Genomic DNA, 18,711 nt, shown 5'->3' with positions numbered 1-18,711 from the left:
TTCTTGCGCGATTCGGTTCTCCCTGCTGCTGCTCGACTTTGCCCCGTGTGTGCTTCCAAGGATGTTGCTCTGCCGGAGACACATGTTTGCATTTGCCAAGCGGAATCGAAGCAGGAACAGGCATCCTGCCGCTATGGCAACGCTTTTTATTTGTTTGCGGTTTATATTTGATATAAAATCTGGCATACGCGGAAGATCCACAGCCAAAAGGCTTAAAGCCACTTTAAAGCCCAGCAAAGATCACAGTTTTTGATCTCCTTTAAATTGTGTGGCACCGTGGCATTAATACGAGCTTAAGCCGCATGGAGTCCGCTGCTGCTCGGGGCATACACATAATTAATTAAAAATGCATGGGAAAAACCGAATTAACATTCGTAGATGGCGGAGAAACTTTTCAGTTGTCCATCAAACACGCCTCGACTGGCGACAAATACAATTTGGAAATTGCTCGAAATCCTGAATGAGAAGGAGAGCGGGAGGGAGGGAGGTAGGGTGGGAAAAACAAACAGAAACGACCATCGAAAATGCTTAATTAAAAGTTTGTCCGAAATGTGCAATGGAGGGGGAGGGGGGGCGGGGGAAACCCCAGCTTAAAAACATTTCAAAAATCTCATGGGGTAAAATCAGATTTGGGATGCACCACACGACCGACGACCGACGACAGACAAACAACAAGTGGGGTGGAGAACAAACTCTAATTAAATAAATACGAATGCGTATACGCACCGCACAACGCAGCCACAAAAGAGGGCCCACAACATACGCTGGCAAACACTCGAAAAAACTAACCGCAAAAACACTCGAAATACAAGCAAACAAAACACCCATGAATGGGCCGCACCAGAAATATGCACAACAAACACTGGCGGCAGACAGGACCAGAGGCAGGAGAACAAAAACAAAGCAAGGAAAATGGAAAAGGAAAAGCCAACAAAAGCAGACACCGCCACGCCCAGAACACACACCTTGAGAGGCGACCAAAGCAATGACCATTCAGAGAGAGAGAGAAGCCCCGCCACATCCACAGAAGTGTGATCAAATCTAGCAGGAAAGTGCCACCTGAAACGAACACTGTCTAACAAAAGTAGAGAGCCCCAGGCAAAATAACAGATTAAACATGAGTCTTCCATCTTTTATACAAGAGAATTCTATTATTTTATTATATTTTAACCATATTTGCTAACAATTACCATCATTACAAGTACATGCCGTATAAGGACCCTTCTGCTGCCTGCCACCTGCTTGGGGGGATCTCCCTGTTAAGCCACTCGAAAGTGTTTAGTGTTTAGTCTTTTCCTAAATACATATCTGGTTGTTCAGTGTTCAGTGTGTTTAGAGGAGGGCTCAGGACATCCGTTGCTCCTTTCTGGAGAGTGAAGCACAACACTCACATTTAATTTCCGAAGAGCGTATGTGACACTTTAAATATTTCCGCACTCAGACAAACACTTTTGCCACCAGAGAGAGAGAGAGACCACACAGGACACAGCCACAGACAGAGACTACGACTCCGACACTGACTCCAATGCAGATACAGATACAGATACAGATACGACAGCCACTACGGATACGGATGTGTGTTCCCCTGTCTGGCTGCCACACTTGGGTACACAGAATTTTCTAGTGCCCTAGATATTTGGCAGCTGCTGATCCTAGCGCTGCATGGAGTCGAAACGAGTCGAGTCGGGAGTCCGTAATGAATTTGTTGAGGAGTTTTGCTAATGAAGTACGAAATGGTGGAGACTTTCAGTTCCTTCACTGCTATAAAATGCAATTTTCAGCTTAAAATTGCATTTTCTAATGACAATTTTTTGTTTCCGAGTTAAGACCTCAAATTGGTGGCCGAAAGACGGTGAAAAAGTGCCCTAACAGCTAAGCCACACTGGAAGAAAGGTAGACAGGAAGTAATGGTGGGATGATATGGTATTTAATGTTAAGAAACCCATTAAAGGTGTTCTCTCAAGGGCTCCACCTCCCTGTTCCCTGTGAATTCCCATACAAGCAACCATCATTAGGGTAAACATACACAGAGATACTTTCCCGGGGGGGCTGGAGCTCAAATCAAAGTCTACCCATTCGGAGCAGTAGTGAGAGAGAAAAACGAGTAAAATCAAATCCATTTAATCACCCAGAACCCTCTCGCAACATCTGATATGCCACACAGGCACAACCAAGCAGGGCAAAGCCAAGCCAAAGCTTTTCCCTTTAGCGAGAGTTCTGGTTACAGAACACTAACTGGCGTTAATGCCTCACGAGTGGTGGCACGTCTGTTGGGGTTCATGAACCCAAAATACACTCGAATACACACAGCAGTCTCTATCTCTTTCCGCTGGCAGCCACTCCAGGAGGCAAGCTCTCTTTGGATGCCACTCCACGCGAATCGCGGACCCCTAATGAGATTCAAAATAGCGCGTCACTAACGCAGTTCGGTGACATGGTAATTGTTGTGATATTTAACAATTGGAAGGCCCCAGCTTTTCAATTATTTATTGTTGCGATCGCCGCTCTTTTGGCTTTTATGGTCAGTGTTTGTGGAATATAATATTCATGTAATATATTGCGTATACGCACCCTTGCACACGCCCAAGCTGTTTAGCCCCTAAATTGCTATGCCGCATGCTGTGGCCGCTTTGCGTGCTGCCCCCCCCTCTGGGCGGACGTGTGGGTGTTTATGTGGATTAACATATGTGTGGCAGCCACTGACAAACGATTATGAATAACTGCAAGCGTGCAACACACGCTGTGGCGTGGCTCTGGGTGGCATGCAAACACCATTTCCATGCGAGTGAGTACTCCAGTGCCCCTCTCTCTCTTTCTGCAATAAGCACCATTTTATTACACTGTGCAACCCAGCTGAAGGATGATCTGAGGGATGAGCGGGAGATGAACAGATTGCCAAAAGAAGCTTAAAGGAAAATGCAGCAGAAGCCAGAATGCGGTGGAATGCACACACATTTGAAGGTGAAACAGTGCCACATTTGATAGCTGAAAGATATCTACCCGTGGAAAGCCCTTCTCCCATTGATGCATCGCAGCGCATACCAAAATAATGAGCCCGGCAAGCAATCCTTTCAGCCAATATTTTTTGTGTGTTCAATACCAAAAAACCAGAAAAAAACCCAACCGAATTTGTAGCAAAAACATTTTCTTTTCATTTCAGGCACTAATAAAAATTTTTTAATGGGAATTTAAGAACAGAATTTCACTAACGAGAAAACTTAAATATGAGAACATAACAGAAATATGAGAAAAACTTTAATATTTCAGTGCAGTGTGAGAGCAATGACAAGCACAGACATATTTAAACTAAATATTTGCCTTTTAAATACAAAAATAATAAAATTAAATAGAATTTAAATTGATTTAAATAAGGCACATATTTAATTTAAATCTTAAACACTTTAAAGTAAATATATTTCATTCAATTGGTGGGAAATTTATTAAATTTAAATATGCAAATATTATTTTAGATTAGAAATATATTTATTTTAAATTTTAAATATATTTAAATTAATTATTTCCACTCATGGCTCCCAATTAATAATTTAAATATTTAAATATAAGTGTAAATATTAAAAATTGTCTGAAATACTGCCCGGAATTCAAAACTAGGGCTTGCTGTAACCTCCCTCAGAATGTTGTTACATTTTTTGTAGATTTGGTAAATAAAATCAACCCTTCGCCATCTATTTTCGCCCTCATTGGGGCTGAATAAATATGTGTAGCACTCCCACCTGCATATAAGTAGTAATCATCAACAGATATGCACTCAGGAATCACATTCCCTGGATTATTCACACATTCCGAAGCCGAAACCTCAAGAGGCATTCGCAGTTCATGAATAAAATTTTCACACTCGAAAAATGGTTTTGCAATTTACATATTTTTATAGGCTGCTGCCGGGACAGAACCAAACGGAACCGAAACACAACGGAATATATAATTTTCAAGAGCTTGAAGCGCCGCTGTTTGCATTCGGGCCGTTGCATAATCGAAATTTCTACAAAATGCATGTCAGCGGCAGAGATCCAGAGATCCCAGGAGGCATCTGGTCGGCCGCTGCCACTGCCCCATGCGTGTGGCACGGAACATACACACACACAGAGCAGAACAGATTGAGCTCGAGCCTCGTACCGCGTGCGCGCGTACACACAAGAGGCGTGTTTTTCAGTGTGCGAGTGGCATGCCCCACGCATGTAATTTATGATGTTTCAGCGTGTAAACAACACGTTCCAAAAAAACAAAAAAAAAAAAAAGAACAGGAGTAGAAGAAAACTTTTTGGAGAGCCCGGGCGAATATTTACGAGAGAAGTTTTTCGGGGGTCCAAATGAAACGAATAAAAGTGGAGCAACTAGTTCCAGATGCTCCAATCCTGCTGGGTTATGAGGCATGCAACCAAATGCATGTTAAAGCCGAAAGCGATGCCATTTAAAAGTTTATGGCTTTTGTATAGCCGCCACCCACATCGACATCCTCCACAGAGGGCTCTACGCAGGACACTACTCTGTGCGGGTACGTCCTCTCTCATAATGTATGCAACTTCCTGTAGCACGGCCCTAGGACAATAAATTAAGGCAGCCCCGAACGAGCGCCGCCTGTCGCCAGTCGCCACTCGTGAATGGTGCAAGGATGGAGCCCCCAAGACGACGATGTTTTCTCACATTTCTTGCGCGATTCGGTTCTCCCTGCTGCTGCTCGACTTTGCCCCGTGTGTGCTTCCAAGGATGTTGCTCTGCCGGAGACACATGTTTGCATTTGCCAAGCGGAATCGAAGCAGGAACAGGCATCCTGCCGCTATGGCAACGCTTTTTATTTGTTTGCGGTTTATATTTGATATAAAATCTGGCATACGCGGAAGATCCACAGCCAAAAGGCTTAAAGCCACTTTAAAGCCCAGCAAAGATCACAGTTTTTGATCTCCTTTAAATTGTGTGGCACCGTGGCATTAATACGAGCTTAAGCCGCATGGAGTCCGCTGCTGCTCGGGGCATACACATAATTAATTAAAAATGCATGGGAAAAACCGAATTAACATTCGTAGATGGCGGAGAAACTTTTCAGTTGTCCATCAAACACGCCTCGACTGGCGACAAATACAATTTGGAAATTGCTCGAAATCCTGAATGAGAAGGAGAGCGGGAGGGAGGGAGGTAGGGTGGGAAAAACAAACAGAAACGACCATCGAAAATGCTTAATTAAAAGTTTGTCCGAAATGTGCAATGGAGGGGGAGGGGGGGCGGGGGAAACCCCAGCTTAAAAACATTTCAAAAATCTCATGGGGTAAAATCAGATTTGGGATGCACCACACGACCGACGACCGACGACAGACAAACAACAAGTGGGGTGGAGAACAAACTCTAATTAAATAAATACGAATGCGTATACGCACCGCACAACGCAGCCACAAAAGAGGGCCCACAACATACGCTGGCAAACACTCGAAAAAACTAACCGCAAAAACACTCGAAATACAAGCAAACAAAACACCCATGAATGGGCCGCACCAGAAATATGCACAACAAACACTGGCGGCAGACAGGACCAGAGGCAGGAGAACAAAAACAAAGCAAGGAAAATGGAAAAGGAAAAGCCAACAAAAGCAGACACCGCCACGCCCAGAACACACACCTTGAGAGGCGACCAAAGCAATGACCATTCAGAGAGAGAGAGAAGCCCCGCCACATCCACAGAAGTGTGATCAAATCTAGCAGGAAAGTGCCACCTGAAACGAACACTGTCTAACAAAAGTAGAGAGCCCCAGGCAAAATAACAGATTAAACATGAGTCTTCCATCTTTTATACAAGAGAATTCTATTATTTTATTATATTTTAACCATATTTGCTAACAATTACCATCATTACAAGTACATGCCGTATAAGGACCCTTCTGCTGCCTGCCACCTGCTTGGGGGGATCTCCCTGTTAAGCCACTCGAAAGTGTTTAGTGTTTAGTCTTTTCCTAAATACATATCTGGTTGTTCAGTGTTCAGTGTGTTTAGAGGAGGGCTCAGGACATCCGTTGCTCCTTTCTGGAGAGTGAAGCACAACACTCACATTTAATTTCCGAAGAGCGTATGTGACACTTTAAATATTTCCGCACTCAGACAAACACTTTTGCCACCAGAGAGAGAGAGAGACCACACAGGACACAGCCACAGACAGAGACTACGACTCCGACACTGACTCCAATGCAGATACAGATACAGATACAGATACGACAGCCACTACGGATACGGATGTGTGTTCCCCTGTCTGGCTGCCACACTTGGGTACACAGAATTTTCTAGTGCCCTAGATATTTGGCAGCTGCTGATCCTAGCGCTGCATGGAGTCGAAACGAGTCGAGTCGGGAGTCCGTAATGAATTTGTTGAGGAGTTTTGCTAATGAAGTACGAAATGGTGGAGACTTTCAGTTCCTTCACTGCTATAAAATGCAATTTTCAGCTTAAAATTGCATTTTCTAATGACAATTTTTTGTTTCCGAGTTAAGACCTCAAATTGGTGGCCGAAAGACGGTGAAAAAGTGCCCTAACAGCTAAGCCACACTGGAAGAAAGGTAGACAGGAAGTAATGGTGGGATGATATGGTATTTAATGTTAAGAAACCCATTAAAGGTGTTCTCTCAAGGGCTCCACCTCCCTGTTCCCTGTGAATTCCCATACAAGCAACCATCATTAGGGTAAACATACACAGAGATACTTTCCCGGGGGGGCTGGAGCTCAAATCAAAGTCTACCCATTCGGAGCAGTAGTGAGAGAGAAAAACGAGTAAAATCAAATCCATTTAATCACCCAGAACCCTCTCGCAACATCTGATATGCCACACAGGCACAACCAAGCAGGGCAAAGCCAAGCCAAAGCTTTTCCCTTTAGCGAGAGTTCTGGTTACAGAACACTAACTGGCGTTAATGCCTCACGAGTGGTGGCACGTCTGTTGGGGTTCATGAACCCAAAATACACTCGAATACACACAGCAGTCTCTATCTCTTTCCGCTGGCAGCCACTCCAGGAGGCAAGCTCTCTTTGGATGCCACTCCACGCGAATCGCGGACCCCTAATGAGATTCAAAATAGCGCGTCACTAACGCAGTTCGGTGACATGGTAATTGTTGTGATATTTAACAATTGGAAGGCCCCAGCTTTTCAATTATTTATTGTTGCGATCGCCGCTCTTTTGGCTTTTATGGTCAGTGTTTGTGGAATATAATATTCATGTAATATATTGCGTATACGCACCCTTGCACACGCCCAAGCTGTTTAGCCCCTAAATTGCTATGCCGCATGCTGTGGCCGCTTTGCGTGCTGCCCCCCCCTCTGGGCGGACGTGTGGGTGTTTATGTGGATTAACATATGTGTGGCAGCCACTGACAAACGATTATGAATAACTGCAAGCGTGCAACACACGCTGTGGCGTGGCTCTGGGTGGCATGCAAACACCATTTCCATGCGAGTGAGTACTCCAGTGCCCCTCTCTCTCTTTCTGCAATAAGCACCATTTTATTACACTGTGCAACCCAGCTGAAGGATGATCTGAGGGATGAGCGGGAGATGAACAGATTGCCAAAAGAAGCTTAAAGGAAAATGCAGCAGAAGCCAGAATGCGGTGGAATGCACACACATTTGAAGGTGAAACAGTGCCACATTTGATAGCTGAAAGATATCTACCCGTGGAAAGCCCTTCTCCCATTGATGCATCGCAGCGCATACCAAAATAATGAGCCCGGCAAGCAATCCTTTCAGCCAATATTTTTTGTGTGTTCAATACCAAAAAACCAGAAAAAAACCCAACCGAATTTGTAGCAAAAACATTTTCTTTTCATTTCAGGCACTAATAAAAATTTTTTAATGGGAATTTAAGAACAGAATTTCACTAACGAGAAAACTTAAATATGAGAACATAACAGAAATATGAGAAAAACTTTAATATTTCAGTGCAGTGTGAGAGCAATGACAAGCACAGACATATTTAAACTAAATATTTGCCTTTTAAATACAAAAATAATAAAATTAAATAGAATTTAAATTGATTTAAATAAGGCACATATTTAATTTAAATCTTAAACACTTTAAAGTAAATATATTTCATTCAATTGGTGGGAAATTTATTAAATTTAAATATGCAAATATTATTTTAGATTAGAAATATATTTATTTTAAATTTTAAATATATTTAAATTAATTATTTCCACTCATGGCTCCCAATTAATAATTTAAATATTTAAATATAAGTGTAAATATTAAAAATTGTCTGAAATACTGCCCGGAATTCAAAACTAGGGCTTGCTGTAACCTCCCTCAGAATGTTGTTACATTTTTTGTAGATTTGGTAAATAAAATCAACCCTTCGCCATCTATTTTCGCCCTCATTGGGGCTGAATAAATATGTGTAGCACTCCCACCTGCATATAAGTAGTAATCATCAACAGATATGCACTCAGGAATCACATTCCCTGGATTATTCACACATTCCGAAGCCGAAACCTCAAGAGGCATTCGCAGTTCATGAATAAAATTTTCACACTCGAAAAATGGTTTTGCAATTTACATATTTTTATAGGCTGCTGCCGGGACAGAACCAAACGGAACCGAAACACAACGGAATATATAATTTTCAAGAGCTTGAAGCGCCGCTGTTTGCATTCGGGCCGTTGCATAATCGAAATTTCTACAAAATGCATGTCAGCGGCAGAGATCCAGAGATCCCAGGAGGCATCTGGTCGGCCGCTGCCACTGCCCCATGCGTGTGGCACGGAACATACACACACACAGAGCAGAACAGATTGAGCTCGAGCCTCGTACCGCGTGCGCGCGTACACACAAGAGGCGTGTTTTTCAGTGTGCGAGTGGCATGCCCCACGCATGTAATTTATGATGTTTCAGCGTGTAAACAACACGTTCCAAAAAAACAAAAAAAAAAAAAAGAACAGGAGTAGAAGAAAACTTTTTGGAGAGCCCGGGCGAATATTTACGAGAGAAGTTTTTCGGGGGTCCAAATGAAACGAATAAAAGTGGAGCAACTAGTTCCAGATGCTCCAATCCTGCTGGGTTATGAGGCATGCAACCAAATGCATGTTAAAGCCGAAAGCGATGCCATTTAAAAGTTTATGGCTTTTGTATAGCCGCCACCCACATCGACATCCTCCACAGAGGGCTCTACGCAGGACACTACTCTGTGCGGGTACGTCCTCTCTCATAATGTATGCAACTTCCTGTAGCACGGCCCTAGGACAATAAATTAAGGCAGCCCCGAACGAGCGCCGCCTGTCGCCAGTCGCCAGTCGCCAGTCGCCAAGGATCGTGGCTGCCACAAAACTGAGGCATATCCATGACCCAAGCGTGCGCTCGGTTTTGCATATTTTTTTGTATAAATAATATTATAATAAATAAGTTGATGCTATTAAGCGTCTGCTAGCTGGTCGGTCACACGCCCCTGGCATTGTTGACCCTCTGTCTGCCACTCGGCCACAGGCAGTCCTCGGTCTCCTCTGCTGGGGCTGGCCCTGTTGTTATCTATGGCGTCTCGTGGCCCAACAACAACTTTTCGTGGCCAGAACGGTAATTAAAGAGCTCGGCTGCGGTTTATAAATTGCTGGAAATTAAAACGACAATATAAAGCTGTCAGCGACACTTTTGAGTTGGGTCAGTTCTCTCTGTGTGTCCTGTGTCTTTCGGGGTGGAAAGAAGGGGTGGGGGGGGGGGGGATAAGCCACCAGATTATGCGACTAAGCAACAGTTTATAAAGAAAATGAAAGAATGAGGCAAGGCCTTGACAGACTGAAGGCTTAAGGTTGCCTCCCAAAGAAAGAGAAATGTAAATGAAATTTATACCGAGAAATGAGCGACCTTTTCTGGAGGAGGAGACCTGCTAAGCCACACTGGGAAAGTGTAAGAGCTAGAAAGAAGAGGCAGGCGAAGGGGTAAGTGCTTTTCTGTTAATTTTACTTGATAATCAACTAAGAAATTTTCAATTTAAGCTTACTTTCTCTGCACAATCCTTGGCCATTGAGTTGGAAAATTTAATTCCCAGGGAAAATTCAATTTTATTACAAAATAGTCTGGGGGATTGCACCTGCAATTTCTCTCAGAGCCAAAAAGGAGAGTGAGAGGGAGACACACAATGAGGATTGCTCAAGTGAAATGTGTAAAAGCTTCATCTTGCACGTCCTCCAAGCAGATCCTCCCTCTTTCATGCGCTAAATCCTTTAGATGATACGGATACAAATGCCAGCACTAAATAATTGCCTTTTCAATGGTCCAGCAGCCATTCGTACCCTTGGACTCTCTCCCTCTCTCTCGCTCTGGTAGTAGTACTTGGCTCTAAGTACCACAGGCAACTGGTAGACAATTTCGAATGGCCATAAATCTCGGTGGCAGCCAGAGCGAATGTGTGTCAGCTTAGCGTTCGTTTAAAAGTACAGACAGACATGCCAAAATGGCCAATTTCATGGCTAGTGTAAATCAAAAACACCTGCAATTAGGAGCAACATCCATCCACACCCCCGACGGGCCAGTTGCAGGACGATCCCCATAAGCGGACAAAGCTATTTAGACGAGGGGCCGGCGCACACAAAAACAATTTCGGGGCAATTGCCTGCCATGGAACTCATTAACATGCGGCACAGGGGCCTAGAGCCTGCCGCCTGCCGCCTGCCGCCTGGGACCTCTATCGTGGTCTGGGGCTCTTGCACTTAGAGAAAACACTTTTCACGACCAACAAAATACTTCATAAATGAAGAAAAGTAATGCAGTTAAAGCAAAACTTCGAGAAAACTAAATATTTCTCAAAACAAGTAAAAAATTGAACAAAATATTAAAATTGTGATCTAAAAAAATAATATTTAAGGAAATTATTGTTGGCCTGCTTGCATTCAGTCTGGACCTATCACTCACTTCTTGCACGTCTATTCCGAATACTTCTTTAATCCGACACCTTTTTTTACCCGTCTTGAATCAATTTTTTTTTTTTTTTTTTTATAGTAAACTAAAATTTAAATATTTTTTAATGCCATTTTTATGTATAACTCTTATTTTAATTGTTGGACAAAATTTTTTTTAAATACATAAATTGTCGGTAGAAAATTACGATAAACACTTGAGCAAAATATTAAAATTTTATCTACAAAAAATGTGCAGGGAAAATTATTGTTGGCCTGTTGTTGTTTTATTTGTATCTATAAAAAAATATTTAAAAATTTTTCAATGCAATTTTGAAATTTAATTTCCATTTAAATTATTTCAGAGCTTGTTTTATTACCACAAAAAATTCTTAAAAGCCCATTTTAAATTTTGTTGTAATCTACCTGTATTTCTTTCAGTGTAATCTTAAGCCATTGTCTGTCCAGCTATTGGTTGCTGCTCTTTTTGCTGCCGCTGTGTTTTGGGGCAATTTTTGATGTTAGAAAAGCAAATTTTTGGTGGCGAGTGCACATGTGCGAGAGGTTCCGGCAAACAGCCGCAAAGGTGGACCTGCACGGCCCCGAAGGAGGGACGATTGAGGCAGTAGGTTGCTTGGGCGGCAAAGCGATAGAGAAGGCCGCCTTCCTGTTGTATCTGTAACTGTATCTGGGCGGCCATTAAATGCAGCCCATGGAAAACACGCTCGGAGCATGCTAAAAGGGGTCGGATAACAGGTCTCTCCTGTACACCTATTGCTGCTGCTGCTGGCCTGCCCCAAAGGACCTGCCATAAAGTACAGAATTTTTGAAAGTGCCCCAGCAATGCCTAAAAGTTACAAATGTTTGGCCTTAAAAACTTGCAGCCACTGCCGCCCAGATAAAATGGCAAAAAGAGTGCACACTGGAGGGTCCTCTCCCAGGACACACTTTGCTGAACGCTGAAGGTGCCGTTGCCGTTGCCGGGGCCCGACGCCCTGCCTCTTGGCAGCCAAAATGAAATTTGAAGCAAACTTGCGGAAGCAATTGTCTACGCTTTAAGGCTTCTCAAAGGCCAAAAGGAATTATGCGAGAAATTACGGCTGAGAGATGAGCAAATGAAATTATCTTGTGATTTCTTGAGTGAAAGTCATCCAAAATGTGCCTCAAGGGGTGTAATTTTACGGCGAATGAGAGGCCCCTCTCTTTCATCCTTGTGCTTGAGCAAGGTAACACGAGGAATAATATCTGTAAATTATGCACATATTACACAGAAACTCCCTGCCAAGTCCTGAGGTGCATTGAAATGCAATCCTTGGATGTTTTACCGAATTTCAGAACAAAAGATAGATGCAACATCTGCTATTCTGTGGGTAGCACTTCAAAAAAGCATTGGTCTGAAACTGGGGTCAAGCTGGGAGCTCCATTCCAGTACTCAAATTGGGAAACAATGGATCCATTGTTCGGAATTTTCTATGGAGCTATCACATTCCCGTAGGCTGCAGATATTATCAGTGTCGGAGTGATGCATGCAACACAATTAAATTGGTATTTCTGTTACTCTCGAATCATAATGCTATTCATGTGGAAATGTTTCTCTTCAAGTTTCAATCGGGGAATAAATTCCTGGAATTTGAGTCGCCTCGAAAGGGAGGTTAGGTTATTTCGCCTCCAAAACGAAACGAAACGAAATGCAGCGCCATTGTCCGTCAATGTGTCCGGGGGATGTCTGTCCGTCCGTTTGTCCGCTGTTGCAGAATGCTGTTTGGGGCTGCCATTTAATTCAATGACGGACACAACAAAGCATTTGCCACTGGGATGCAGTTAACAGAGAGGGATAGGGAGAGAGAGAGAGAGTCGGAGAAGTGCTACAAATGCTCGTATGTGCTGCTGCTACAAGCAAAGCCCGCCTGCCACATGCCACCAGCGCCCTGCAACGCCATACAAAACAATTTCCCCTGGAGAGTTTTTCCCTGTTTTTCCACCAGTTATTTCGTATGTGAAAAAGCGCATCTGTTGTTGATTGTGTGAACTTCCTTTCAATCGTTTGTTTGTCCTTCGTTTTCGTCCCCATAGCCCCCAAACCTTTTTGTTGCTGTTGTTGCTGTTGCATGTGTTTTGTTGCATTGTTTGTTTGTTGCTGTTGTACTGCTTTTGTTGTTTGTTGTTTGCGTGGTGTTATTGCTGTTATCCGCCGCTTCGGGCGGAGTGCTTCAGTGCCTGCCTGCCTTCCTGCCTGCCTGCCCCGAAGCTTAGATACGTTTTTTCTTCTTTCGGTTGCAAGTATCTCTCTCACCTTCTCAAAATGTGGGATACTGAAAGTTTTCCATGGCATTGGAGTCAGTAAAAGCCATACAGATATAATGGGGAAAATGGGGGAAACACTCTCTAGGAACAGAAAATTTATTGGCAAAAATTCAAACAAAAATATCTAAATAATTAATCCAATTTTTGTAGATTTTCCTGAATTTTTTCCTCTAAAAAAATATCTTAAAAATTTGGAGATTAAATTAAAAAATATAGGGTATACAGCCTTTTTCTCAATTACTTTTTCTTCTCTTTAAAATCTCTCCCAGAATTTTTTTGTGTATTTTGTCACACATTTTTCTACACAATTTCATCTTTTGTGGAAAAAACTCTATAGAAAATACTGGGATACTGTAAGCTTTCCATGGCATTGGCGTATAATGAAGAAAATGGGCAAAAAACTCCACAAGAAAAGAAAATTTGTTGGCAAAAACTCGAAAAAAATCTATATAGTTAATCGAAAATTTAAAATTTTTCTTGAATTTTTTCTTCTAAAAAATATCTCAAAAATTGAAAAATTTAATTTAAAAAAGAAAGGGTATATAGCTTTTTCCTCAATTACTTTCTTTTCTCTTTAAAATCTATCGGATACACTAGTTGATTTCGTTTTTGTTTTGTTTTTTTTTTTGTGTGTTTTTTGTCATACATTTTTCTACACAATTTCATCTTTTGTTGGAAAAAACTCTATAGAAAATCATAGAAAAATAAAATAAAACCTCTTCCAGGCCATTAAAATCTAGCGATAAAAATTGATTCTAAATATATTTCTATTTTCTATATTTTCCAAATGAAAATCCTCAATCAAAGGTCATTCCCAGTAGAATATTTAGTATTCGTGTTGGTGTTTCGTGGCTTTTCTTCTAGATTGTGCTTTTCTTGTCCGTTTTCCCATTTTGCCGACATGTGTGCTACTGAATGGCTTGGACATTCCGTTTATAATCCTTGTGCACTGCTGCATCTTTTTCGGAAAACAATTGCATCTTTTGTGCAAATAAGTTTTATAGAATGACACGCAAAAAAAAAAGAGAAGAACGACTAAAATCCATGGCTGGACATTCCCCTCAAGAGTGGCAAGAGCGTGTGCATCAGGAGGGTCCTGTGTCCTGTGTCCAGTGTCCTGTGTGCATTGTGCAATTTATTTATTGCACACAAAACTTTCCCCGAAGAGGCTGGCAACAAGGACACAAACTTCTGTTGAAAATGAGATAGTGGCAATGTCCAAGTCCATTGTTTTGCAGCAAAGTGAAGGGAGTAATGTCCGTGGGCCCCAAGGGCAATGAGTCCACTCCTCTTTGGATCATTTATTACAATTTAGAGTCCTTTGGGATCGTAATAAACCGAATTCGGATATCTTTTAAGCAGCTTCGGCGTATAAATAACAATTTAAAGTAAATATTTAAGCAAAATGTACTTTTTCATTGACGTCAATGCCTGGCAGGCGACGTGGCAGGCGTCGCTAATCCGCGGCACTTAGCAAACAAATTGCCCCACATAAACAATTCTAATTGAGACGAACGATATGGCTGTGGCGGCCATCATACATATGCAAAGCAGTAGCATGCCACACACACACACACACACACACCATAGAACTATGTTAAATGCAACTAAGTTATAAATGGAGGGGGGGAGGCCTCCTGCCTCCTGCCTGGAGGCCATTCACGGCTTTGGTGCTGGCGAGGGATATACATAAATTTCACTTACTTCTTTAGCGTGGCAGCCAATGCCAAATCGGGGCGTACATCAAAGCGACTCTGCATATAGAAGCGTAATAAATTATCGCGTTCATTTTCACGTAATCCTTCCTCGAGTGCTAATGCGGCCAGTGTGTGATAGGATTCTGACTCCGTGATGCCGAATAATAAATCATAACTAGAACGAGGGAGAGCGAGAGAGATGAGCATAAAGAATGGTTAAAGAGAGAGTCAGAGATGGGTTTTGGTAAAAGGTAGAGAGAGAGAGGGAGAGAGAGAGAGCGTGGGTCAAACATGGGTCCCCTTTTGCACTGTTATCTCTGCCATATCTCTACCCAAAAATTTCTCGCAGTGCACACTCTGCCTGGCCATCGAAAGAACAGCCCAATGAAGGCCCATAAAACGCAGAGACTTAAAAGCAGTAAAAAATAAAACGAGTGCGGCGGCTGCTGCTGCCTCTGTTGCCTCTTCCTGTGGCGCGTAACTTGTTACGCCGCTGCCGCCTGATAAATGGTTCTACAACTATGAAAAGTGCTCTTCCGAGAGTCCTGCCTCAACCATTGTTGTCCTGTTGCTTCACAGCAGATATCAGAGCGAGGGGGGCATAGAGGCGCATTAAAACTTGTATTCTTGAAGGGAAAACTTTCCCTCCGTCGATAAAAGTAAATGCAAAACTTGTTAAATTGCAAAGAAATGCCTCAAAGAGAGGGTGGAGTGGAGTGGAGTGGAGTGTAGTGGAGTGCTCTCTGTCATTCATTACTGTAAGAGCTTTAATCCTCAGGTCATCCGCTGATTAAAGTAATTAACGGAAGCAACAAAAGCAACAAAAGCAACAACATTCAATCGTGTGAAACGTGCTTTCGTTTTACTTTTGCCGGTAAGCCCGTCAACCCGTACACCCATCCAGCCTTCAACCCGTACACCCGTAACCTCCCCGGATGTATCCTTCCGTTTGTCTGTCTGTTGCCCGTAATTAATGGCGCTCTTCCTGTGGCAGCTATTATTCTATTCTGGCAACGAAACACGTTTGACTTTCTCGCGCCAAAAAGGATAACAATTAAAATCAAATTAATCACGCATTTTATTAGATTATCCCTTGGGGGTTATGTCTACTCTGTGTGGCACGTGCCCGCCTCCTCCCTGCCTCCTCCTCTGAGGAGTTGAGTGCTTTTCCCCCAAAACAGAAGTTGATTGATGGATGGCCTATAATTTAGCGCTCCTCTCCTTTTGATCGATATATTCCCCGAATTATTTTGGTTTTCTTTTTTGTTTTTATACCTGCGGTCTGTCCCTATATCCTTATTGATTTTGTGACGCTCCAGGCTCAATTGCAGGACCTTTTGTGAGCACTTAGAGTGCCCATTGAGTGCCCCCAAACAAGTGACATTCGAAATGTAATTTGCTTGATGATGGCCCAAAACGCCAACGCAGAAATAGCCGTGTTAAATGGTCTTGCCTCTTACGGATTCCTTACAGACGATTTCACTTTCACCTGAGGGCCGGAGAAAGCCTTTTCCCCGAACGAACGAAAGAAAGAAAGAAATACCAGACGTCTAATCAAGTAACGCACAATAAATAGTCGTGCAAAGAGCGAGAGAGGAGCCCAAGGAATGTTTGACAGCTCCCCAAAGCAGCGAAACGCCAAGGAATTTTGGCATTGCGGCAGAGGGGTGGGGGTGGGGACCTGGGGTCAGAGTTTACTGGGGGTTACAGGGGAATTGCTTAACAAACCGGCTGAAATGCTCCGTATAATGCCCCATGACCTTGTACGGTTGATTTGGTATTACATGTCCATCGACAATTGGACCCAATGATGTTGAAAATTGCTGAAGCGATGTTGGTATGTGCAAGATATCCTGGTACCTAGAAAGGAGACCAAAAGGAGAACAAAAGTGTCAGAGAATGAGTAAAGAAAATGCGTTAGTAAAAAGGTTCAAAATACAATATGGCAGGCGCCTCTCTGGTGGCGCCTCAGCTGTGCATCATGACAGCGGTGCCACTTTTCACTTTGATTTGAGACGAAATTTCTAATAAATTTTATGTGTGATTTGTTGACTGGCTCCTCCACACATGGGTGGCACGTACACATATTTGCCACACACGTGTGGCCCATAAAGATACTCCAAAATACGAAGCACATATGGTGTTTAGGGGTCGCCCAAAAAATTAACAGAAATTGAAGATTCGAGAGAGGATAAACTATGGAAAAGTGGGGGTTTTTCTCACCAAAGCCAAGCTATAAATATTGGCATTTTTGATCTTTTTAATACATAAAAATCCAAATTACACTCTCAAGAAATTCATCGAAAATGTCCAATAAATTTTCCGAAAATTCCTAAATTATCAAATAACACCCATAATACCTATCATCAAATTTTCAATCAAAAAGCCATACAAATGTCTACCAAAATTTTCAAATATTCCCAACAATAAAGGTACGTTGCATGCCACACCCACACACACACACATAGACACATCCTTTAACCGCTTATCGGCAGCCTCCTTGCACTCCTGTGTATCCTGAAGTTATGACATTTTTTTGCGGTTGTTGCTGCTGCTGTGATAAAAAGTAAAACCCATAATAGAGCCGCAATGCAAACCAATTCACACGCACACAGATTTATTTTCACACAAGCAGAGAAAAAGGAGGGAAAAACGAGGGAAAGTGGGTGGGGTTTTCCGCCACCCCAAAAATGTGCTACAATCGGCAGACATACGAGCATATCTATATATAAAACTTTTGCTGTGTAAAAGCATTTCGATTCGATGGGAAATATTTGAGCTCTCGCTTTTGCTCTCTTCTTTTTTTGCTTTTTTTGGCATACTTTGGGGCGTGCCCTGGCCTTTATATTGATACAAAATTGCTGTGTGGCAGTGGCATGGAAATGGTTCTGTTGGGTGCAATTTCTGTTGCATAGTTTGCATAAAAATCCACATGGCAGCAGCAGCTGAAGTACCCTCAGAAATTGGCACAAATTAAGAAAAGGAAAACGAGCAAAAATCTACAAAATATTCGACAATTTTTATCACTGAAATGCAGACCGTAAAACTGAAGCCAGGAAAAGGTGCAGAATGTTGTGGCACATTCCATCTTGGAATATTTGGGTGTACTTTTCCGTTTATTCCAGTTTTATTTTTGGGTTTGTCATAATCGATTTGTTAGGGGGATGCTCGATGCTCCCGCCATTAGAGAGAATACAAATCTATTCATTCCGCTTTGAATGGATATTCCGTTGATGTCAAAGCAGCTCTTTGTCTTTCTGTCTCTGGTGGAAATCCAATTGAAAGCGAGAGAAAGACAGAGATTCCAAGGATGCCATTCAGGAGAAGCCATTCGGAATGCTAAGCCATGAAAAAAATCCCTAAAAATTCAATGGGTGTCTATCGTGTGTGTGTGTGTGTGTGTTAATTCACTCAACACCTAGGGAAAATCCCCCCATTTCAAGATGATATTATCGGTAATCCATTTAAGGATGCAGCAATCCAATCGATGGCATCACACACTCTCCGCAGGACGACTGCACTTTAAGGACACACATCCCATGGCTGTTTGTGTGTGGTCAAAACACACTCCACTCCACAGCGAGACTCTACGTGCTCCTTTCTGGCTTCCTGCGGGGAAAAGTCGTGTGTGATTTATTATATTTCTTGTGTGAAAAAAAGTCTGTATTCTCCACTGTGGCTCTTGTTGTTTCTTGTTTCTTATTAGCTGCCGCACAAAACTGTCACAAGTTGAGCTGCAAACTGCGATTAACTCGTTTAGATATACAATATGTTGCAATATATTCTCATCCTCCTCTCTGCCACAGCCCCAGCCACTGCACATACAATTTGTCAGTG

The 18,711-nt window shown here is 42.6% G+C and overlaps 1 protein-coding gene across 1 annotated transcript in view; it reads right to left on the bottom strand.

Annotated features, from left to right (window-relative positions):
- The window catches only part of LOC6594119, a 47,435-nt gene that overhangs the window by 13,960 nt on the left and 14,764 nt on the right, over nt 1–18,711 (bottom strand). Inside the window, exons 7-8 of the mRNA XM_026995212.1 lie at nt 16,603–16,734; nt 14,882–15,049 (exon numbers count right to left, since the gene is read on the bottom strand). Coding sequence (XP_026851013.1) covers nt 14,882–15,049; nt 16,603–16,734 — 300 coding nt within the window. The remainder of the gene's footprint in view (nt 1–14,881; nt 15,050–16,602; nt 16,735–18,711) is intronic.

This window comes from Drosophila persimilis, unplaced genomic scaffold (genome assembly GCF_003286085.1).
Source record: "Drosophila persimilis strain 14011-0111.01,24,50 unplaced genomic scaffold, DperRS2 tig00000000-arrow-pilon, whole genome shotgun sequence".
Taxonomy (NCBI): Eukaryota; Metazoa; Arthropoda; class Insecta; order Diptera; family Drosophilidae; genus Drosophila; species Drosophila persimilis.
This window is presented reverse-complemented; position numbering and strand designations above follow the sequence as displayed.